At 38.9% G+C, this 11,744-nt stretch overlaps 1 protein-coding gene across 1 annotated transcript in view; it reads left to right on the top strand.

The window, feature by feature from the left end:
* The first annotated feature begins 372 nt into the window (after positions 1–372).
* Positions 373–11,744, top strand: part of hmga2 (high mobility group AT-hook 2) — a 150,541-nt gene continuing 139,169 nt past the window's right edge. Inside the window, exons 1-3 of the mRNA XM_073059581.1 lie at positions 373–1,815; positions 3,588–3,674; positions 6,362–6,412. Of these exons, the coding sequence (XP_072915682.1) occupies positions 1,711–1,815; positions 3,588–3,674; positions 6,362–6,412 (243 nt within the window). The 5' untranslated portion in view covers positions 373–1,710. The remainder of the gene's footprint in view (positions 1,816–3,587; positions 3,675–6,361; positions 6,413–11,744) is intronic.

The following is an 11,744-nucleotide window of genomic DNA, read 5'->3' as shown; positions in this document are numbered from 1 at the left end:
TGTGTGTGTGTGTGTGTGTGTGTGTGTGTGTGTGTGTGTGTGTGTGTGAGTGAGAGAGAGAGAGAGAAGCGGGGGGGTTGGAAGTGGGGAGGAAGCAATATTTGTTGTAAATTCACTATGCATATACTCTATTTCACTTTGCCTTATTGATAAAATGCAGTGCTCTGGGTTTGAAACCTGACTTCAAAAACAATTTACTTTGTTTTTTTTTGTTTTGCAAAACAACGCGTAAAATTCACTATACTGTAAACTTTTCCCCTCTCTCCGACAAGGCACAAGGAATCGTGCTCGCCCCCCCCCCCACCCCCAACAACTTTCTTCCCTATTGTGTACAAGACAGAGAGGACAGGGAGAAATCCAAATTCCTTGTTCTGAACTGACTCGGCGATCGTGGGAAACTGCCTGCACGTAAAGCAGCGAATTCTTTGTCACTGTTGTTCCTCTGTAATTGATCTCGCTTCATGTCGTTGGGCGGCGCAGATCAAAGCCGGGCTTGGCTGTTGGAGGTCGAGAAAGCGCATGCAGCTTCTCGAGTCGCACAGCGGATCGCGTTGGGAGAGAGCGGAGATGCTCCCCTCGTGTGCGACTCACACCCGCTGAATGCAAAGCGCACGGTGCGCGCGGCTGTGTGCGAGCACCGACAAGGCTAAAATTATTAAAGCTGCCCCACCTGACAATAATAAAGCCAGATCGGGAGGGATTCAGGAGGACGATTTATTGTGCACTTGCATTTGAGATTTGCCTCTGTGTCTAACTGGAAGGAGAAAGGGTGAAGCGCAGCCGCCCACCCCCACCCTCCCGGTGCCCTTTGTACAGCGATCTTCTGTTGTCCCTGTAGCCCGCCGTGTACACGGTGAATCGCAGCGGGGAGGGAAACCGGAGGAACTGGAAACCTGTCTGCGTTTCCCTCCTTTTTGGATGAAGCGATGCGATTAAAAAAAAATGTTAAATTGGAAGTTCTCCTTCGGAATGCGCCGTGTTGATCCGACGGGGGTGTATTTAAATAACCTGCTGGAGTTCAGCCATTCAGAAGAGGCTTTGTTACAGAGTGCCCGAGCCTGGGACACGTGAGCCCTCCGCTCTCTTCCAGTGTTGGTGAATTGTGAATGTTTCATCTGGATCTTGTCCAAGCTGATCGCGGTGTTTTTTTCGCTCTCTTCTGGTCCTGCCTCTTGTCCCCTCCCCTCCTCTCTCATTCTCAACCCCACCCCTCCCCCTCCTTTTTCCACCCACGAGTAAAGGTGCTTTTTTACCCATTCTCCTTTCGTGGGCTGGACAAGAATAATAGCCCAAGTAACTCTTTCCCTTTCACTTAAACTCTTGTATAGCGGGTGCTGGGCTCTCTGCTCTTTCCCCCACTTCGTTTATTAGTTTACGGTGCATAAAGTATGATCATTATTGTTACACTTAGCAGGAAACTGCAGTGCCCCGATTTCAGCCTGTGCCGTACCAGCAGATCATAACTGGTCCTTTTCACACTTTAATTCCCATTAAATTTCAACCACCAGTAAAAGCAAGCAGCGGTACCCACTGCATCTTTGGTAGCATCCTGCAATTTGTTGCTCCAGCTTTATTTCTCTTGCCCACCCACCCCCACCATCTATTTTTTCTTTCCCTTGTCTCCTCCTCAATACATTCAACACCAGGGCGCCCGGTGTTACTGCTCCTTGCGTTAACCTGTTGGAGAGAGCCAGATTGTCAGAAGCCGCAATGAGCACAAGAGGCGAAGGACCCAGCCAGTCCACGACTCCCCCGGAACAACCTGCAGAGCCACCGCAGAAGAGAGGTCGGGGAAGACCCAAGAAACAGCAGCAAGTCAGTATAGCGCTCTGTTTTTAAAAAATTATTCTGTTTTTTTTTCCACCGAAGGGATCTATGGAGTGGGTTGGGATAGAGCTGAGGATTAGTTTAAGGACGGTTTTAGTTGCATGTACTGTTACAAGTTGCCATCCCGTCCCTTTTCTTCCTTCCAGTCTTGGGTTGCGTGTTCAAGGCTGGATGCGCTGAAAATTTTTTGCTCGAAATTTTTCGAGCAAATAAACCCCCAATGCGTTGGGGTTGAGGCGTTTTCATTTCCTTAGGTGGTTTTGTTTAAAGGTAGTTTAGAAAACGCTGGCTTTCGTGTGACCGCGACGTTAAATCGGCCCGGCAGCCGACGTCAATAATAATCGCAAGTTGGGATGAAGTGTCTGCACTGAATGAATGAAGGGTGTTTGTCGGAGTTACCTGTTGCACATACACGGTGTCTCGGTCTTCTGTGGCGCTCCGGAAAGGCCGGCAGCTTTTGTTTTTGTTGTTCCAAGTATCACCCATTTAAAAAAAAGTGATCCGAAAATCCCGCCTAATTTGATGAGTTGTGGGACGCAGATCCTCGTCCTTTCTGTCGCGCTGTGCTCTATGTGGCTGCCACAGAGCCTAGCCTTTTCTCAAGTTTTGTGAAGGGTCTTTCTCGATCTTGCGCTGTTTGGGAAGAGTGACACCATTTAAGGGCGAGAAAGTGTATAATTACCCTTTCCCCCCCACTTTCAGGACCGTAGTAATGGACCTTATTTCATGCAAATACATTGTTTCCAGCCTCCTGTTTTGACCAGGGCACTTTATTGAGGCGTACTCTCTATAATTTGCTAATACACCGCTGTGTGCAGATGAAATACTTTTGTGTCAATGGCAATATTTCACTGCCAGTACGAGCACACTAAATGTGTCACTATTTTTATTTCCAGCTCTGATTGCGTTATATTCTAAGCAGGACGTCCTGTAAAGATCGGTTTATTTAATAAGTTGGTTTGTGCCTGGATCACGAAGCAGTGGTTTATTTGGGAAGCAATCAGATGTCTGCTTAGATTTTCCTTCCGCTTGGATGTGACACGCTCTTTTTCATTAAATGCCTCCGCGTTTAAAACGCTGCTTGCCGAGAGTGCAGGTTCGCAGCATCATTACTCTCACGTTGTGAGTTTTATGGGAATCTGGCTGAAAAACGGCTCAAGATGTAGATATTTAAATTTGACTCCCTTTCTCCCACCGAGAATGAAAGCCTTTCATTGGATTCGTGAGCTGAATGGTTGGGTGTATCAACTTGAATGGCCATCGCCTGTTGGTTTGATGAATGGACACTGCGTTGTTTTGTTAAAAGCAACTAACTTGGAGTTTACATTGACCCCTTTGGAATTATGTGTAATAAATGCTGAAACCACTTTAATTTCTGTCCCACTAAGTGAACACATCGAGTTTGCCACTTTTAGTTAAGTCCAGTTACACATTGTATTCACGTCACCATTTGGAAATATCTCTTTCTTTAATTCAACTTATTAAGTCACTGAAAAGTGATATAAGAAGGTCTGTATTGTTTAGGAATATGTACAGATGAAATAATCTAAACAGAACGTAATTTACTACTTCAGAAATTCATTGGTATTTTCCACATTTCTGAAGGAACAGGCAATTAAATTCCTGTTGTTACCAAGCACCAATTTTCTGTATGGAGTTTGCATTTTTTTTTGTATGTGGACTTCTTTAAAAGAACTTAATGTATTGGAGCCTTCTTTGGGTCTCTGTTTAACTGGCCACTGTTCCTTATTAAATTATAGGAACCCACTGGACCACCTACGCCTAAACGACCTAGGGGAAGACCAAAAGGAAGCAAAAACAAGGGTCCCTCTAAAGCAGCTCAAAAGGTGAGATTAACTTGTGAACATTTCTGAGCACTAACCACACTCTGAAGACTAGTTTACAAATGAGTTCAATCATTTATCCTGAATGCCAGAGGATTTACACCATTTTAGTAATTTGTGTTTGAATCACATTTCCTGCAGTTTGCTATGTCAGAGTAAAGTCCAAGTTTAAAGTAAGAGACCATGAAAGCTTCCCCGAGGAAGGATTATTTTCTGTTTCAATTTTTGAGGAAGTTGAGCAGCTTTGTTGGAGGGAAACTTTTGTTCTGGTAAAGCCACTCCAATGAACTGCATGGTTTCTTGTTAACATTGTAGCTAACACCATCTAGCTGAAGAAATGTCTGATTTATAAACATATCAGCAAAAATAATTAGCAAGATCTAGCTATGTGTATTTTAAATGTGATTATATGCTAAGTTCTTAGTAATATATAATGAGCAACATTTTGTGATACAAATTTGCTGAAAACTTAAAATTCTGGGCATCAGTTGACAATTTTGCAAAGGATTATGTTAAAATTCAGTTAAAAAAATGTTGTTTTACGTTCAATTGTAAGGGAAAAGTTTACATGGAAATTTAAGTTGTAATGCCCACTTACCGAGAAAACATTTGAATCAGTTATTTTGCAACTGTATGTTTTAACAGGTAGTTTTTATTCACCAAATAAAATGCTACAGCAATGAAAAAGCATTTTGATCTATTCTAAAGACATCCTATAGCAAAACAAGTTTTTGAAATTTTAAGAGAATGTGTGTGAACAGTGGGATGAAGATAAACTAAGGAAAAGGTTACAAATATAGTTGGAGTGCTCCTCATGTTCAAAATGTTAAAAAAAAGGCAAGCTCTTGTATTCACTGTTAACTTCCTTCAACTATAGTGTTTTAGAGAATTCATACTGATGTTGTTTCCATTAAAATATATATTGAATTTGGTGCTCCAGAGATCTACTAATTTGTTTTCTCCTTAAGTCTTGCAGTTTATAATTAAATTGATAAATGTTACTAAAAAGCAAATCATATAAGGTATAATTCCTTATTTTTATTTGTGAAAGTAAATTTAACTTGATAAGAAACACTGGTAGATTAATACATTTGTTTTTTGCATTTTAACAACTAAGGTGTTTTAACAATGAATTCTCTTTCAGGCCGATGTGTTGCTAAAAAGAATTTGATTATACCTGTTCATTAGTAATGCAAGTGTAACAAGGACTTGACAATGTGTCATTTTGAAAAAGGCAACTTCATTATCTGGGCTCAATATTGCAGAGAAACTTTGGCGACTTATAAGGATTCCGTCACATGATATTTTTGAGAAATGTGTCAGTACCACTTTATCTTTGTAGATAAAAGGCTATTGATGTGATAAGTTTAACAGATAGAAGGGAAATAAAAATGAAGCTTGTACTGGAAGAAATTCTGATTGAGTTTAAAGATTAAAATTGATTCATAGCCTTAGTCTTTTGGATTGGTATCAACATCTTTCTGAAATAAAATCAAATTTAATAACTTTTAAGTTATTTTTTTCTAAAACTGCATTTATAAAATAAAAAGTAGAATTTGAAACCTCATTGAGAACAGAAACATCGAAGGTTTCTTTAGCTCTGATTTCAGAATCATTGGTCTACGTAAAAGTATATTTAATACTGTATTGCTTTTTAAAGTAACTCATAGTGTTTGTCCAGTACCCTGTCAATTACTGCCAGAACTGTACCTTTGTCACTTTTATGCTGATGTCTAGCTATTGTTGTGCAAGACAGATCTCTGTCCAGGAATTGTATATTATTACATTTATATTATTACTTAACAAAGAGTGGATGACTGAAGAACACTTCATATTCATTAAATTATTTAAACAGGTCTTGTCTTGATAATTACATTATAGAGAGCAGGTTTAATTTCTGTTGCACCTAACAGCAATGTACAAAGGTACAGCACAAAAGCCCCACCTTTATTGGTTCAGATCCTATGTCAATTGTCTCCCCTTGTTTTAGGTTCTTCACTAACCCTGAAGTTCAGGTGACAATCCAAATCCACATTTTAATTGTTAACATTTGAGACTTAGATGACTTATTTAGTCAGAAACATCATAGTCTTGACGGTGGACATTATCATCCTCCTGAAATTATCAGATTAATTTATTAACTCTACAATTGGCAACTTGGGGCCAGTGACTTCTATATTTTGCTCAAAATGATCTGATTTCTGAGGTAAACAGACATCTTTTAATACAGAACTGTTATTTAATTTTTCAAAGCAAGCAGCTTCAAAAGAAATAGGATGTGAGTTTAAGTTTAGAATTTTTAATTTAAGTATTAAAGATGCTTTGCATTGTTTCACTATACTGGATGTAATTCCTTCTCGTAGTTTCTTACTCCTTGGGTGAATTAATGCATTGCCTTAGAAATAATCAGGTAATGCTATGATTTGAGGTATCAGATAGTTATTAATATCCCAAACAAGCTTAAAACTAGATTGCACACATAGGTTATCCAGAAAATGAGTTGTTTTGTTGAAGAACTGAAATAATTCGTTGGAATGATTAATTGAGGATGTCTGCAAGAATCAATAAATTTGAATTGTGAGCGGTGAAGACACATGCAGTTTGTGTACTATTTTAAGTTGTGATGGGTCTTGTACATTAGAATTCTTAAGCATGTGAAGATAACATTGTTTTTCCAATTATTTTGTTAGAAAGCTGAGCCCAGTGGTGAGAAACGACCTAGGGGTAGACCTAGAAAATGGGTAAGTGCCACTCTCTTTAATTATATTGCAGTAGTATTGGACCTGTTTCTTTTGTTATCTTGCAACCCTTCCCACCCCTTATTAGGCAAGCATACATTGCTTGTTCAACTATTTAACTTTTCTTGTGTTTGAGAAGTTTATTTTTCCTTGAGGTGTATCACAACTAAATTCATTTCTGCCATTGCCCAATATTCTCTTGTGACCACTGTCAACATTAATTCTGGAAGACAACTCAGGGCAGGGAGAAAAATGTGATTATGTTTTCCTTTTGCTCCTTCAGAAACAAATGAGGAGAATTGGTTTTGCCCATGTGGCAAAGTTACTGTGATCACATTTAAGCAAACAGTAAATGCACTTAAAGTCGATGTTATATGAGTGCTGCTGGGATTGTGAAAAGTATTCATACAAACTTTACAGGATTTAAATGGTATCCCACATTTCCATGGCTTTTTCTGCTGGTTTGCCTTGTTGAATAGGGAGAGTTCTTCCTCCTAAGAGGAAGTAAGTTGGGAACAATCAGTGATGGATTGAAGTTTCATTGGGTTGTAATAAACAGTCATTGAGAAGTTGCTCACTATTGTAACAAATTTTGTTTATGAACATGAGAGAAAAGGGCAGAAATAGGCCATGCGGTGCGTGTTCATACTCTGCCATTCAGAGATGGCTAATCTAATTTTTTTCCTAAATTCTTTTCTTGTCTTTCATTCTCTTTAATCGAAAATCTGTCTCAGGCTTGAATATAACTTAATAATTCAATGTCCAAAGCACTCTGAAGAAAAGAATTCCAGAGATTCTTAACACATTTGGAAGAAATATAAAATGTTCCCATCTCTAAGAATACAAGATATCAACTTGAACAATATTGTCAGAAAAATTTGCCAATGAAGTCATAATTCTATGCTGTTTTTAAAAAATGTGTAATTCTTCAAATGCATGCACGCACTATCACCACTATATTGAAGGTTGTAATGTGCATACTGTGTGTATTTAGTGTGCTAGAATTAGATCAAATTTGAAGTTGTGTAACAGGTCCTGTGACCTTTATACTTCATGAAGACCTCTCCCGGTCTACATCATTTCTATTTTCCTCCTTGTGTTTATCTGGCTTTTCCTTAATTTTGGCTTCTTGAGCAAAGCGGGATTCTCATTGGTAAATCCAACCAGCTTCTAAGAAGTACTGAATTTCCTGTTGGATTTATAGGTAACTGTCTTGTATTTAAGGCCCCAGCTTTTGCATGCATTTGGAAGCCCTGTCCAAAGTACTCCAAAATCTATGTCAATTATCACTTTTTTTTTTACTTACTAGATAACAGCTGAGGCATGGTCTTTTGACATGAGTATAACCTATCAGTTCTGGTGGCATTATAGCCAGACTTTGTTTGGCATTGTCTCATTAATTTACTTCCCTTTGGAATATGAAGATGATAATATGGAGGCCTGATCTGTGTTCATATTGTCAGGAGATTTGTGCAGAATTATAGAAGTGTATTACAAAATTTCTCTGTTGCATATGAACATGTATCAATAAAAAGAATTCCCAATTCCTCTCAATCCAATTTCCCTGCTGTCTTCAATCAACCAGGAAGTTGAGTAAATCTCCTTGCTCAATGCCTGTCAGTGGAGTCCATGACTTCTTTAACAAAATTGGATTCATACACTATTAGAAGAGTTGGCTCCTTTTCTTGTTTAAATTAAAATTCAGCTTGCGGCAACAGGAGTAACACTGTAAGAAATGAGTATGCAATTTTCTCTGTAATGTTCGATCCATCAAGCAAAAAATTCAATAAAGGAAATCAGAAGTGAACGGCATAAAATTGACTTTCTTGAGTGTGGCGTGAAGAAATATCTCTGTTCTGTTTCTCTGTATTTAGCTAATTATCTTCCTATATAATACTTCTGCAAATTAAGATTGGCTGAGGGTGATTTTTTATGTAAGTGAAATCTAGACACAGTTTTAAAATGTTGTCTCTTTGTTTCCCACAATTACAGATTAGTTATAACTAAATTCAATTCCAGGAAGGCTTCAGTTATTTTTGATTGAGTAGCTGGTTCCCTGTTCAAGTTGGGACCTGCATGTTGTATCTTTGTGCTTTCTAAGATATCTTTTTTTTTGAAGGAAATGATATTTAACAAGTATAAAGATTAAGCCAGCAGTTTCCATTATAGCAACCACCAATCATAATTGCATGTTTTCAGTTTTGACCACAACTAAGATTGAGTGAATGAAATAAAAAAAAGATGTTGGAAATCTGAATGGTATATAAAATACTGGAAATTTTTAAAAGCTAGGTGGTATCTTTGGAGAGAGAACTAAGGAAGTTTAAAAATTAGACATGATCTCATTTGTAGTGAAGAGAACACATCTTAGATAGAGAGCAAGGGAGATTGATATGATGGTTGTGCCCACTGAGATTGCTTGTTGAAGGCTTATTATGCATAATTGATCTCTCTGAATGTGTTAATGGGAAATGAATGAGGAACAGAGCAGAAGGGGAAAAAGTAACCGTGGAGCACCTCTGAAACAACAGGTGCTAGAAATACTTCACAGGTTGGGGAACATCTATGGAGAGGGAAAATAATTTGTTCCATCAAAGGTGAGCATCCATACTTGAAAGATTAGTTATCTCACAGTAGGTGCAGGAGTGGGCCATTCAGCCCTTCTAGCCAGCACCGCCATTCACTGTGATCATGGCTGATCATACACAATCAGTACCCCGTTCCTGCCCTCTCCCCATATCCCTTGACCCCGCTATCTATAAGAGCTCTATCTAACTCTCTCTTGAATGCATCCAGAGACTTGGCCTCCACTGCCTTCTGGGGCAGAGCATTCCACATATCCACCACTCTCTGGGTGAAAAAGATTTTCTGCATCTCTGTTCTAAATGGCCTACCCCTTATTCTTAAACTGTGGCCTCTAGTTCTGGACTCACCCATCAGCGGGAACATGCTTCCTGCCTCCTGTGTGTCCAATCTCTTAATAATCTTATATGTTTCAATCAGATCCCCTCTCATCCTTCTAAATTCCAGTGTACACAAGCCCAGTCGCTCCAATCTTTCAACATGTTGAAAGATCTCAAAAACTGTTGAATTCTGTTTTAAGTCCTGAGGGCTACAATCAGAAGATAAAATGAAGACCTCAAGGAGTGCATTGGGCTTCATTGGAAAGACGTAGGAAGACAGAGACACAGGTCACTGTGAAGGTGGGATGAAGAATTAAAATGATAGGTAACTAGAATTACAGGGTTACGTTTTGGGACTAAATGGATGTTTTATAAAGCATTCATCCTCTCTGTGTTAGGTTTCTGTGCTGTAGGGGAGATTAAAATTGCAAGCAGTGAATGTTGCTTACAACTTGGTCCAGTGCTTTCAATATATCTCCCATTATCTGCAGCTTAAAAATTTGATTTCTAACTTTTTATAGTGCTGACGAAAGGCTTTCATGTTGAAATATCAACTCCCTCTCCTCCATGGTCATTGAGATGTCTCCGAATATCTTGGGTAACTTTACAGTGGGCTGATGTACTGGGCAGTCAGATCAGACGAAAAAGTAACTGGAAATGGTGAAGCCAGGACTAGACTTGGTTCTGCTAACATGGCAGTAAATTTCAGGTACATATGCAAACACTGCTTGGATAAAGGACCAGTGGAATTGAATACTGTCAGGAGTTTCTGGTTCAGGAAAGAATTGAGTCAAAGGAGAAAACTCAGAAGCAACAATAAATCAAAGTGTTATTTTTTGCACGGAGTATTTTTCTTGGTAGCACTCTGTATGTTTAGCATCTGAACAAGTGGTGTAAAGTTTTAGCTGTTGCAGTGGACATGCAGAATTATAAATAATTATGTGAGTGTTGAGAAATAAAGAATGTGCTGGGACAATGTTACAGTTGCTTGTACTAGTCTTTGAAATGTTCTTCTCATATTTGTTAAGTCTGCTAGCAGTGTGTAACAGCCTTGCTGACAGCCTCATAAATGTGAATGATGGCTTAGAGACCAAAAATAGATCTTATATTTTATCAATGTTTTAAGCCATTTTCACCTACGTTTAATGTAGTGCATAGCACACTGTTAGTTTCAAGTGATATATGTAATTGGTACTGAAATCGTGCATTTCTGCCCTTAAGTTTGATTTTTCCAGTACCGGAGAATAGACTCACTTGTTTGTAATTATGAAACTTATTGGAGCACCCTTCACATAGTAGGGCAAGAGGTGTTCGATTCTTTGGGAGTTTATCAAACACAGTTAAATAACTTTGTTGGCATGGCCTTCACTTACAAATACTGTATTGTGGCTGAAGACCAATCAAATACCCTCCTGAAGGAGAACTATGCAAATATAAGAACTGATTCTAAACTTGTCTGTTACAAAGAACAAATCAAATAAAAATCAAAGTACTGTAACACTACTTTTGTTTAACTTCATGAGTTAATTTAAAGTTCTAAGTAACAGGAATTTTAGAACAAAAGACCAATATCGGTATTATACGAGAGAAACGGCCAGGTGTTTAGGGCAGCGATGAAGGTCCTCCATTTCTGGTGGTTTCCTTCAGCATGTCAGTAACTTTCTCTCAGCTTACACTGCTGTCAGTCATGCGAGTCCCGGGTGGAGACTCAGGAATACTGTCACGCTCAGGTGTAGAAGGATTCTCCCCTGCTGTTTATCTGACAATTTTGTTTTACCAGTAGCCCTGAGCTGAGTCCCCAAACTTGGAGGACTGGTGAACCGTTGTGTCCTGTACGTTCTGGCCTGCTTGGCATGGGTGACCCTACCAAGAGCCAAAGCACAAAGCCCCGACTTCCGCCAGCATACCAAAGATTAAACAAGTATTAGTTTAATTTTCAAAGCCCAGTGATATCAATGTTGATGGAAATACATTGTCTTGAACTGATTTGTAAAGGAGCAATATTGTTCGATATGTTAGCAACCTGTAGCTCAATAGGAATACATACATTGAATTCATCATTTTAGAATATGTTTTCAGTTAAGAAAGCCATCACACGGTGTGATATAATTATTAATTTGCAAAGGGTATTGATGGGATGTTGTCATTTATTTGCAAAATGCAAAGACGAAGTACGGAATGTCATAAATAAGTTCTTTATTTCTTTAGGCTCTGGTGGTATGTGTTGAAGTCAAAGAACAATGTTGTGCTGAGCCAGCTAAAAATGAAATCAAAAACACCAATCTCTCCTACCTACACCATGGTTATATCCCTCCATTTTCCTTATACCCATGTGCCTATTGAAATGTCTCTCAAAAGCCTCTAATATACTGGCCTCTACCACCATTCCAGGCATCCACCACTCTCTGAGTAAAACACTATCTCCTCTCATC

Source organism: Hemitrygon akajei, chromosome 10, assembly GCF_048418815.1.
Source record: "Hemitrygon akajei chromosome 10, sHemAka1.3, whole genome shotgun sequence".
NCBI lineage: Eukaryota > Metazoa > Chordata > Chondrichthyes > Myliobatiformes > Dasyatidae > Hemitrygon > Hemitrygon akajei.
Note: the sequence above shows the minus strand (reverse complement) of the source record. Positions and strands in the feature narration are given on the sequence as shown.